Consider the following 13,415-nt stretch of genomic DNA (forward strand, 5'->3'; position numbering starts at 1 on the left):
GAATTCCTTTTCATAGGGTTATAAGCTAACGATCTTCAAACGTGTGTACATACCACGATTAGACAAGCAAGCATATATGCACATATATATTTAAGTATGTGTGTATATATGTATAAATGCATGTATGTAGATATATAAGTATTTATGTAAGTATATATGTGTGTACATATGATTATGGATAATGAGAGAGATAGGTTTTCACTCCTGGAGTAAAAAGGTACAAATCAGAAAAACAGGGAAGTCCATATTGCTACCTTTCACGCTAGATGTGACTGAATCATCATTATGAAAATATGAGGTTTTTTTCTTTTTCTTTCTTTTCCTTTGAGACAGAGTCTCATATAGTCCAGGCTAGCCTTGAACCTGCTGGGTAGCTAAGTATGACTTTGAACTTCTGGCTTTCCTGCTTCTACCTCTCCAGTGCTGGGGCTGTAGACATGAGCCATGGTGCCCAGCTTGAACATGTGTTTATTTTTTCTTTAAGATTTTTTAAAATTCTATGTGTGTGAGTGTTTTCCCTGCATTTAAGTGTACCATGTACATGCATGGCCTGAGGAGGACAGAGTTGACATGAGATCCCCTGGACTAGAGTTACAGATGAGCAGTCATGTGAGTGCTGGAAAGTGAACCTGGGTCCTCTGGAAGAGCAGTCAGTACTCTAACCCACTGAACCATCTCTCCAGCCCAAACACATGGTCTATCTATCTATCTTGGTTAGATGGGAGTTTGCTAAATGGATAGGTATATATATATAAATGCTTGACTAAGTAACACTAAAAGATAACCATTCAAATATATTATTAGGTGTTAGAGGCTAATTTAAGTATAGAGGTAGAAAATATTGAAGTTATCAACTAAGGAAGTTTATCTCTGAGCGGTGGTGGCACATGCCTTTAATCCCAGCACTTGGAAGACAGAGGCAGACAGTACTCTGAATTAAAAGGCAGCCTGGTCTACACAGAGAAACCCTGTCTTAAAAAAGAAACAAACAGACCAGCAAGAAGAAAGCTTGTCTCTCTAATGTAGCAATGTCTCCTACTTGGCTACTCTCCAGTCAATGTCCCCCTGACCACTTTGGAACGTTTGTCATTTTAACTGTCTTAGCAGCTTCTTTTTATGTCAACTATTGACTACAGGCTCTTACTTCCTTTGCGACATGTAATATGACCTAAAATTACCTTATTTGTGATATTTTTTCTTCCTTTTCCCATACTAGAAATGTCTACAGAAGCAGGAACCCCTTGCCTTCTCCTGTTTACTTCTACATCACAGTTCCTGGCTGTTATTAGTTAGGATTCTCTAGAGTAACAGAACTTACAAAATGCATCTCTCTCTCTCTCTCTCTCTCTCTCTCTCTCTCTCTCTCTATATATATATATATATATATATATATATATATATATATATATATATATATGTGTGTGTGTGTGTGTGTGTGTGTGTGTGTGTGTGTAATTATATATAAATATATACAAATAACTAATAAATATATATAACTAATAATTATATATAACATATATTTATATATATATATATATAAAGGGGATATATTAAAATGACTTACAGCAGTGATTCTCAACCTTCCTAATACTGTGACCCTGTAATACTGTCCCTCATGCTGTGGTGATCCCCAACCATAAAATTTTCTGTTGCTACTTCATAACGGTAATTTTGCTACTGTTCTAAATCATAATATAAATATATGTGTTTTCAGATGGTCTTCGGCGATCCCTTTGAAAGGGTCATTTGGCTCCCTAAAGGGGTTGCCAGCCACAAGTTAAGAAACACTGACTTATGGGCTGCAGTCCAGCTAATCCAACTATGGCTACCTGTGATTAGAAAGTAATAGTTCACAGTAGGAACCTAGTAGTTGCTCAATCCACAAGGCTGAGTGTCTCAGCTGGGCTTCAGTCTATGCTGGAATCCAGAAGAACTAGGCTCTAATGTCAGTGAAGGAATGGATGTGCTAGCAAGGCGAGGGCAAGCAGGCATAAAACAAAAGATTCCTTCTTGTGTGTCCTTCTATAGGCTTCCAGCAGATGGTGTGGCCCAGATTAAAGGTGAATCTTGATTACTGAACTCCTCAGCTGAAGTCTCCTTTTGATAAGTATATACATGGGACACAAGTATCTTCACATCCTTTTCCCATTTGGAGAGATCTATCCATATACTTCTTTCCCAGATGTCTTTCTCACCAATTTTCCAATTACACTCCTTCCAAGGCCCTGACCATCCAGCCAATTCATTGACTATAGCGCAGGAGTCAGTGAACAATCGCACATCTGGCCATTTTTCCTTAGAAACAAAACATATGGCCATGCGCACTGCTCACAGTTCTGCCCACTGCGAAGACTTCCCTTTACCAGTGATTTCCAGTGTTGTCCCAGAAAGAGGTTGTAATGCTACAGCTGTGCATTTCTGGGTGGTGCCTCCATAACGAACCATCGATAAACCAGGCTCTAGTCTTCTCTTCCTCAGTCAACCGATCAGAGGGAACACCCCAAGAAGCTATTGATGAATGCTTAGCAGTGGATGGCATGGTGACAGGAGTAGGAACCATCAGCATTTGGGCAACTTCTTCATGTAACTTTCTTGTGTCTTCAGGACCTGCTCTGACCCAATCACATATATACCACTCCCATTTGATAATAGATTACTGCTGTGCACATCCTATTTTGTGACTGGGTGTATCAGATAGCCTCCAGCTCATTCATGACAGGCAGCTCAGGGTAACTTGGTGGCCCATTGTCAAACATTCAGTTTCCACTAAGGCCCAATAGCAGGCCAAACGCTGTCTTTCAAAGAGACAATAGCTGTCTGCAGATGATGGTAGAGCCTTGCTCCAAATTTCCAAAGGTCTCTTCGGTAATTCACCTATAGGGACCTGCCAAGGCTCCAAACAGCATCCCTATCTGGCACTGACACCTCAAGTACCATCGGGTCTGCTGGGTCAGATGGAACAAGTGGTGGAGCAGCCTGCACAGCAGCCTGGATCTGCTGAAGAGCTTCTGTTCCGGACCCCACACAAAGCTAGCAGCTTTCCGAGTTACGGTACATGGGCTGGAGTGGCACACCCAAATGTCACTTGTGCAGCAATGCCCTCATCCATTAAGCCTCCTCTTCAACCCTTAATTTTCCCCCCACTTTGTAGTTAATTATAACCTAACTTTCTTAGTGCTGGTCATTTTTTATTTATGCTGTCTCTTTTGTTATGCTGAGTTATGAAATAGTAATAACTCACATTTATTGGGAACTTACCATGTATACATTCTGGCTGTTAGACCACTGATCATTTAATCCTCACAATTCTGAAGTGGGCAGATCTAAAGTATTATCTCACTGTATACATGATTAGAAACAGGCACAGAAAATAACAGCTTCCTCAAGGTTAGTCAACTTATATAAAATGAAGCAGGGGTTCAAAATGTTGTACGCATTTTTATTTGGGAGGGAGCATTCTTCTGCTTCATTGATTTCCTGTCCAATGTACAATATGAGATCACTGATAAGTTCATGTGTCATTTTTTACTAATATTAATCATAACAACACTTATATGACTGAGTAATTCTTTCCCTTCTTTTGACACTATTAATAATGTTGTACTGAACATTTATTCCTAATTACTTATTACATGCCAGAGTCTGTTCTAGGAGTTGCAAATCTACCAGATGACAAACCAGCCCCAAACTCCTGCCTCTGTGGAGTTTATGCTTCTGGAGAGGTGTCAGGGCAGACAACTAAGGTAGAAGCTGGAAACTTCTCTTTACAAAGCATGTAACACATATTTTAGATTTTTTTTTTTTTTTTTTTTAGACAACAGATTCTATTCCAACTATAGATCTTACATTGCAGCTGGAAACCAGTCATAGATTACACAATAACAAATGAGTATGGTTGTATCAAGTAGACTTTATCTACAGACACTTAAGTTTGAATTGTATAATATCATGGAATGTTGTTTGTGATGATATTTTATTTGTGCTGAAACATGGTGATATTTTATTTGTGCTTTAATAAATAAAGCTTGCCTGGAGATCAGAGGAATAGGAACAGCCATTATAAGTAAACAAAGAAGTCAGGCAACGATAGCACAGGCCTTTAATCCTATCACTTGGCAGGCAGGAATCTGTCTGGATCTCTGTGAGTTCAAGGCCACACTGGAAACAGTCAGGTGTGGTGGCACACACCTTAAATTCCAACACTAGTTAACCATAGAGGTCTGGAGGTCTGTGCAGACAGACAGGAAGTGATAGAGCTGGGCAGGAAGAGGAAGTGATGTAGCTGGATAAAGAGAGCAAATCAGATGGCAGAACAGCAAGGCATATAGTTGTGGGTAGACAGGAAGTAACTCGCATTTGGAAGCTGCCCAGTTAGTGAGGTGAAAACTGCCCAGTTGGTGAGGTAAGGTTAGCTGTGGCTTTCCCTAATTCCCTGATCTCTCTCAGGCTTTCAGCCCTATATCTGGCTCCGTGTTTTTTTATTAATAAGAATTTAGAAATTCATCCACAGTTGTTCCTTTTCTATCATTTGGGAACAAACAAACAAACCTGTTCTTAGGTTAAAAGTCTTATTAAACAGGCTGTGTACTCTACCAACCCTTAATCTGATGAAAGGTACAGACCCTGTCCATATGTGACTCAACATTTGCATCCAGCTTCTGAAGTTTGATAGGTGAGAAGTGAAATTTTATTTTCTGAGATCTTTTTTAACTTTAAAGCTCTATGGATCATCTTCAGAACCACTGCAGTTAAGACATCTCTTTTAGCCAGGAGGTGGTGGCACACACCTTTAATCTCAGCATGTGGGAGGCACATGCAGGCAGAGTTCCAGGCCAGCCTGGTCTACAGAGCGAGTTCTAGGACAGCCAGGGCTACACAGAGAAACTCTGTCTCAAAAACTTCATATATATAAAGACTTCTCTTTCAGCAATACTCTAATAGTCTAACTTCCCTGCTCAAAGACAGCTTTGAATCAACTTCTCTTCATACATTTTTTTAAATTACTTTTTTAGTAAAAATACAAGTAATAGGTATACGATATTTTCATACATTTGTATCATTAGTTTGTTCATATTTACTCTTCCATGACTCCCTTTCCTTCTTCCCCTTTGATTTTCATGTCTCATATGTATCATTTCAAATCTATGCTCAATGTATGAGATGAAACATGAAATATGCAATTTTTTCTCCTTTGCTTGTCCTCTTGTTTCCTCCTCTCCCTCTCTTTAGCCTCCTTAGTGCTTTGTCTAGTTTCATATTACATATGTATGTATGTATACACACACATCCATTTATACATGTATACACATACACATCCATATATATACATGTATACACTCACATCCATTTATACATGTATACACACACACACACACACACAGTTCATGTAATTTTAAAGTCTAAGTTCTGCAGATGAGTGAAAACATGCGGTCTGGTGTTCTCCCTCTCTTTTGTTTAACATGATCTCTAGTTTCCAGTCACAGAATTCCTTTTCTTTACAGCTGAACAGAACTCTGGTGTATATACGCCACATTTTCTCTACCCATTCATCACATAGTGGATTTTCACTTCCTTTATCTATGCCCTTTTTCTTCTGAATACATTTCAAGTTGTTAAGGGACTGGCGCATTCTAGTGTTTGATTTCTCAACTACTTCAAGAGTCTTCTAACTGCTCCATTTCTTGGATGATCACGATGCTCCATGGTGATCACACAGCCTTCCTAACACAAACTGACTAGTTCTAGTGAAAGCCCAGCGTTGCTGTTCTAAAGAGTTTTTTGTTTGTTTGTTTGTTTTTTTCTTTCTTTTTTAGCTAAAATCTTAGCCTGGCTATTAAGACACTACACTAAAAAGCTTTACCACCTGACATGGTACGTGAGATTTTGTTTTCCTCTAGAAGAACACACTGATTCAGTTTCCCCCAGCCCTATACTCTTCCCCTAAATCCTACCTGTCTTCCAAGAGCCTCTTGTCTTTCTCTCCTCTACTATGCCTTCCTGCAACCAGGAAGTGACTTCTAGCTTGTTTCCTCCTGAGTCTTTCAAGTACTGTTATGTTATCACACACAAACACTACAACTATTAGACTGAATGGTCATTTTTCTCATCCAGTCGATCGGAAACTTTGAGAAGAAAGACAATGTTTCTGTGTCCTCCATAATATTTGGTACTCATCAGTGTTTGTTAATGACATTCAAAAGTCTAGTATGGACCATGAATTTTAATGAGGTTTCCAAGGCTCAACAGAAATAAACATTTTTATCCAAATAAAATGCTTTGTAAGTAAGAATGTCACTTACCTTCACCAATATGTCTTTTACAACTTGATTGCTGTCATTGTGAACACTGATATAACTGGAAAAAGTCTCTCCCAAAAATATATTCCTGTGAAAGGAAACAGCATTTCAGGCAGAGACTCATCCAGTCCCGATGGGAATCATTCTGTCCACGTAAGAACTTCAGGTGGAATAACATTTACTGAAGAGTCAAGGAAATATTTCTTCAGTGTCCTTTATTTTCATTAGGCACTTCAAAGTGAGAATGGAACTACATGTGATATAATACAGCTGTCAGCTGCTACACAAATTTCTGGCCATCGTGGAAATATGGCCACTGTAACCAGTGCTGGGCTGTCATAAGAGTTATATCCGAATAAACTAGAAAATGCCATTTTCATCTTTTTAAATAACTTATGCTCTAAATCTAGAACTTCCAAGTTAATTCATCTTGGAGAACTTTTTCATTATTTTCCTAATAAAATGACTACTGGCTTTACATTATATAGCTTTTTGAAAAAAATTGTACTAACTTTTATGTGTACAGGTGTTTTGCCTGCAACTGTGTGTGTGCACCACATGTGTGTAGTAGGTGAGCAGACCAGAAGAGTCAGACATGTGGTAGTTTGAATGTAATTGGCTCCCATAATCTCATAGGGAGTGGCACTATTAGGAGGTATGGCTTTATTGGAGTGGGTATGGCCTTGTTGGAGGAAGTGTGTCACCGCTGGGGGTAGGCTTTGAGGTTTCTTATGCTTAGGATACTTTCCAGTGTCTCAGTTGACTTCCTGTTGCCTACAAGATGTAGGACTCTCAGTTACTTCTCCAACACCACATCTGCCTGCAAGCCACCATGTCCCACTATGATGATAATGGACTGACCTACCCCATTTAAATGTTTTCCTTTTGAAGCGTTGCTGTGGTCATGGTATCTCTTCACAGCAACAGAAACCCTAACTAAGACAGATGTCCTGGAACTGGAGTTACAGGCAGTTGTGAGCAGCAATGTGGATGTTGGGAATTAAACCCAGATCCTCTGGAAGAGCAGCCTGTGTTCTTAAGGGCTGAACTACCTCCCCAGCCCCCACTCTATATAATTTTAATAGTTTTTACATCAATATATTTTCAAGTTTTCAAGATACTAGTTTATGATTATACCCTGTAGAAAAAACAAAAACATAAAAACCACATCAAACCTGAAAAATTCTTTTGTCTCAAATTTTCCCAGTTGTGAAAATAGGCTTTTTAAACTCATTGATAATACAGGATAAGAGAAGAAATAAAAAAAATAGTTTATTAACTGATAAGTCTGATAAGTTCTATAGAGAGAAAGGTGTGAATGAGGCCCAGTAGGAGAGCTGCTCTGAAAAAGCAATGTCAGTAAGCTTGACTAAAGGCACGTACAGTCACCGCCAGTATAAGACCTAGGGGTATGCTAACAGTGTGTGGTAGAACACAGAGTCACTGCCAGTGTAAGACCTAGGGCTGGGGTATGCTAACAGTGTGTGGTAGAACACAGAGTCACTGCCAGTGTAAGACCTAGGGCTGGGGTATGCTAACAGTGTGTGGTAGAACACAGAGTCACTGCCAGTGTAAAGACCTAGGGCTGGGGTATGCTAACAGTGTGTGGTAGAACACAGTCACCACCAGTATAAGACCTAGAGCTGGGGTAGGTTAACAGTGTGTGGTAGTGCCAGATAGACAAGACCTATGGCTTTAGTCACAACCCAGAGAACAAAGCTAAAATGCTATCATCATTTTAGAACCACTATTGACACTGTTCTATATTGCTTTAAAAAAATAAAAATAGACTGTGGTGGCGCATGCCTTTAATACCAGCACTCGGGCAGCAGAAGCTGGAAGATCTCTGTGAGTTTAAGGCCAGCCTGGTCTACAAAGTGAATTCTAGGACAGCTAGGGCTGTTACACAGAGAAACTCTGTCTCAAAAAAATAAATAAATAAATAAATAAAATAAAATAAAAATAAAGATAGAATCATCAAGAGCAATTTGTATGAGTTTTTACCACTTACGGAGCAAATAGCACTTTCCCACTCTGCACACAAACAGGACATAACATTTGGGTATTGCTGCACATCTTATGTCAACTGATCATTCTTACCCGAAATTTTGGGGCAAAGTCAACATTTCTCCCAACATTAAAATCTCTGCACCATTTACAGTTGAAGGATCATCTCTCATTAACTGGTTAAAGAGATCACCTGCAGCAAGAGAAAAACAAAATTCTAATGCCTACCTTTATTTAAAGCAAGTGCTACTTATGTAAAGAAATGGGGACCAGTGGGCAGCACAGTGGGAGAGCACTTGCCTAGGATTCATGTGACCAAAGTTTCCTCCACCTTGTCTCAGCTGGAGCTATCTTTGATTTGACCTGAAATTGATTTTCCCTTTTTCTACACTGGTTGTGAAAAGTCCCACAGGAAAGTCCTGAACCCTGTTCCAGAAACTCATCAGGGTTGAAATGTTCCGGCTAACTGCATGTTTTTGGCTTCTGTTAGACTGCTTGCTTGCTTCTTGGCTTGCTTTAATTCCCCTTGCAACTGCAAACAGGATGCAGATTTTCTGTGTTCTTTGCCTTCAAAAGCTCCTTGTAACATGCATTTGAGGCTGCTCCGTGAGACTGTTTCTCTCCAGGCAGTCTCTGGCCTGGTTAATAATTAAGACTCTCAGCCAGGTGGTGGTGGTACATGCCTTTAATCCCAGCACTCAGGAGGCAGAGGCAGGCAGATCTCTGTGAGTTCAAAGCCAGCCTGGTCTACAGAGTGAGTTCCAGGACAGGCTCCAGAGCTACATAGAGAAACCCTGTCTTAAAAAAACAAAACAAAACAAAACAAAAAAATTAAGACTCTCAATTCAGACTTTGCTTGGGCTGAGAGGCCTCGCCTTTGTGTCTCTAAACTGCAGCAATAAAGCCTTGGATTTGATCCCTAGCAGCAAGGGCAGGTGGGTGAGGGAGATTTCCTTTTAATCTGGACAAAAGTAGTATTACAATTTTAATTTTTAACTTTCTCAAAACAGATACAACTGAGCGTAGTGATACAAGCCTGAAATGTCTAGCACATGGAAGTAGGAGGCAGGAGGTTTATGAATTTAGGGCCAGTCAAAGTCCTGGTGAGTTCCAGGCCAGCCTGGGCTATATAAGTCTCTGTCTCAAAAACAAAAAATGAGAAGTAATATTATACTCATTTTTGAATTACAGTATCAAAATTCAATATACATTACAACATAAGATGTCATTCCTAAATCTTTACTAATACAAAACATGTCAAAAAAAATTCTGGCCATGTGGTATAAGCTGATAATCACAGCACTTGGCAGGTTGGGACAAAGGGAACAAGAGTTTAAGACACCTTGAGATATGCAGTGAGACCTCGTCCCTAAAATAAAATAAAATTAAACAAACAAACAAAAAAATCTAATCTCATAGAGAATACTTCAAAAACAAAGGAAAATGCAGGTCATAAGACATAAATAAACCCTAGAAAAACCAATAATTCTAAATAGAATGCTAATGCATATTTGAGGACTCAGGTAACATTCTGATAGTGTTAGGATATGAATGTATCTTAAACTAAAAGTCTCTTCTTATCAAAGGATAACATTATCTTGAACTGTAGGTTATAAATGAGCCCGATCTCTCAGATGGCCACCATTCACAAGGTACAAATACAGGCAACACAGAATTCAGCAAATGGTTAGTATAAGAGTGGAAAGGAGCTGGGTGGTGGTGGTGGTGGTGGTGGTGCTGCATGCCTTTAATCCCGGCACGTGGGAGGCAGAGCCAGGCGGATCTCTGTGAGTTCGAGGCCAGCCTGGTCTACAGAGCGAGATCCAGGACAGGCACCAAAACTACACAGAGAAATCCTGTTTCAGGAAAAAAAAAAAAAAAAAAAAAAGTGGAAAGGGTAAGCTTATTTCAAAATAACGTGGACAACTCAAGCTTCAGCTTTTCTTTACATACCAGGCAAGTCTTTCTCTTCACATGTTACAGGAATATTGGTGAACAAAGTCGGCTTAGTCAATCGCATCACTGTAAATTAAGAAAGACAAAATGTTTAAATTGTTTAGGGTCAATATTCAAGTAGAGTGCACAGTATTCATCCATTTCATGCTAATATAACTTAACTATAATATTAAATATAAGTACTAACACTATACTCTACAAGGTCAGTATTATTATCTCCATTCTATGGACAAGGCAGACAATGCCTGTTGAAGGTAATTTGTACATCAAGGATTATAAATAGCACGTCAGCGACAGAACCAAAACTAGAACAGGAAGGCTCCACACTGCTCAAAAGGTACTCCCCCCAAACAGCTCTTACTTGTAAATTTGGGGTCACAAGGCTGAAATGTCTTATTAAAAGTATCTCATTGACGTCAAGCAGGACTCTCTTCCAAATAACGTTAACCAGCTTAAGACATGGTGTTGGTGTCCACAACCTTCACTTACTTTTTTTTTTAAAAAACGATTCATTTATTTATTTATTTTTTTTACGTATATGAGTGTTTTGCCTGGATGTGTGCACGTGTACCATGTGAGTGCCTGATTAGAAGAGGTCGCAAGATCCTTTGGAACTGGAGTTATGGAGAGGATTGTATAAAGTGAGGGTAGGTTCACGTTCTATATCCTCCAGCCTTAGCCCTCGTAGTATGGGATTATAGATGTGCACCACAGCTGTATGTGCCACATGAATGCAAATTTGTGAGACACATACTGGGCAAGCAGAATTACATAAATAGCTCACTCCTTAAACTTTATTGTCCTTGTTTGAAGTTTTGAGACAAAGTCTCACATTATAGCCCAAGATGACCTGGAATGGGTCATGAAGTTCAGGCTGGTCTTGAACTTTGGATTCTCCTGCCTCAGTCTTTCAAGTGCTAGCATTATAGCCACAAGTCATCACACCCAGCTCATTCCTTGAGTGTTTGAGATAATGTGTCACTAGTAGCACAGGCTGTCCTGGAACTCAAGAGATTCTCCTGCCACTGCCCCCTCAGTGCTGAGATTAGGGAGTGCACCATGCTGTCTCTCCTGGAGCTTTAGAACAAACTGGGTCTCAATGTACTTTTCTAGAGGACAAAATAAAACATGACAGTATCAAATGCATGTTTACAACCATCTCATGTCTTCTAATTAATGGGTCTCAAAAACTGAAGATGTTAGGTACAAAAGAGCAAACTGTACCTAAAAAAGCAAGGTTTAAGGAACTCTGACAGTAGACTGGGAAGATGGTTCATTTGGTAGAGTGCTTGTGTACAAGCATCAGCGCCTGAGTTAGATCCCAAAACCCATGGTGGTGTGGTGGTGACATGTGTTACTTACTTGCTGGCATTATTTACCAGACTCGAGAAAACACGAGGTACAACTGAACCCACTGTAAGAATTTTTATTAGGGAAGGGAAAGGGTGGAGGTAGGTAGGCCTACCGAAAGGAAAGGGTATGTGTGTGTATGTTACCTTGAGAGAGCGGGGAGTAGGGAGAGCCTGCTTTTATAGGTCACCTCTCAAATGCTCATTTGGGCTTATGTAGCTAAACCACGCATGCGCATAGATTACATGCTCATGATGCGTGCAAATTACATCACCATGCAGCGCACAGATTACAGAGGGATTACATAGGACGTAAGGCCCTGGAGTAACTAAGTATTTTGCCTGACTGCTGACAGGGCATTCGAGGTCAGGACTCCAGAAGCGGTTAGGAATAATAACAACATGTGCATCCTTGGCACTTGCTGGCCAACTTGTCCAGTCTACTTGACAAGGAAGAGAGAGAGACTCTGTCTCCATAAAAGCAAAGCAAACAAAACAACAAAAAACCAAGGTGGCTGGTGCCTGAGGTGCCTGGACTGTCCTCTGGCCTATGTATGTGCACACATAGAAGAAACACTGACAGAGCAACTAAGGAAGTATTAGTTATTGGATAGTAATTTTATACCCATGCTTGAATGTTAAAGTAAGTTATTGGTCAAAAATATCCATTTTAGTCTTTTTTTTAAATAATTTATTTATGTATTTGAAGTATACGAGTGCTCTATTTGCATGTATGTCTGCATGACAGAAGAGAGCATCAGACAGAAGAGGGCATCAGATCTCATTACAGATGGTTGTGAGCCACCATGTGGTTGCCGGGAATTGAACTCAGGACCCCAGGAAGAGCAGACAGTGCTCTTAACCTCTGAGCCATCTCTCCAGCCCCCCATTTTAATCTTTTAAGAAAAAAGACACATGTAAGTTTTAGTTGAGAATCAAATACTCACTAGGCACACCAGATAGTACTAGTGCCTAGCATGGAAACCTCAAAACACACACATTCACTAGAAATCTTAGTTAAGGCAAAAGCCATGAACTAGTGAACTAGGGCAAGCACAATTTGCATATTCATTTTGGTTGGGCAGAATTATTGAAACTAGGCAGATTCCACTTCAGATTTCAATGTCTTTACTGGGTGTTACGGCCTCACCTCTTCGGCTCTCAGAGGCATTCAAGACTGAACCCTAGATTAATTTTTGGTATTTTGTGAAGGTTAAGTAAATTACTGAGAACTCATTTTGGAAAAAAGTCAAACCACATCTGTTATTTAAATTGGGAGATCAAGTTAGGTTTGTCCAAGACCAGGTCAAAGTTAAAACAAACAAACAAAGGCTTGTAACTTGGATGTCTCTACGTCTTTTTACTCTGAATTTGTTTTAACATTTATTTAAAGGCAGACGGTTAACAAGAAAAAAATGCTGATAGCGCTACCTCTTTCCTGGAGTGCTGACTGCATTTTCCCAAATGCTCTCACTGATTTATCTTTCCATACTTATCTTTGTTTCCCTGGTATATTCTATATTTGACTAAGCAGCGGGATCTTGGAGCAGTAGAATCAGAAGCAGAATCTCCTATTCTTTTAATAAGTTGGGCCAAGCAAAATGAATATGCAAATTGTACTTGACCCAGTTCACCAGTTCATGACTTTTGCCTTAATGACACCAGCTAATGGCAGAATCACCTGGCCCCAGGGATCCACATGTAGCACTAAGTTTAAAACCTGATATCCTTTTAAAAGGCTTCTAGAGGGCCAAAGAGAGCGGTGGGTAAAAACGCACTACGCCTGATGACCTGAGTTCACGTCCCG

The 13,415-nt window shown here is 39.8% G+C and overlaps 1 protein-coding gene across 4 annotated transcripts in view; it reads right to left on the minus strand.

Moving 5' to 3' along the window:
- Positions 1-13,415, minus strand: part of Trappc13 (trafficking protein particle complex subunit 13) — a 37,032-nt gene that overhangs the window by 17,379 nt on the left and 6,238 nt on the right. For all 4 annotated transcript variants that reach the window (XM_052743422.1, XM_052743421.1, XM_052743420.1 and 1 more), the window contains exons 2-4: positions 10,257-10,325; positions 8,397-8,496; positions 6,300-6,384 (exon numbers count right to left, since the gene is read on the minus strand). In XM_052743422.1, coding sequence (XP_052599382.1) covers positions 6,300-6,384; positions 8,397-8,496; positions 10,257-10,325 — 254 coding nt within the window. The remainder of the gene's footprint in view (positions 1-6,299; positions 6,385-8,396; positions 8,497-10,256; positions 10,326-13,415) is intronic.

This window comes from Peromyscus californicus, unplaced genomic scaffold (assembly GCF_007827085.1).
Source record: "Peromyscus californicus insignis strain IS unplaced genomic scaffold, ASM782708v3 Scaffold_18__1_contigs__length_77618521, whole genome shotgun sequence".
Taxonomy (NCBI): domain Eukaryota; kingdom Metazoa; phylum Chordata; class Mammalia; order Rodentia; family Cricetidae; genus Peromyscus; species Peromyscus californicus.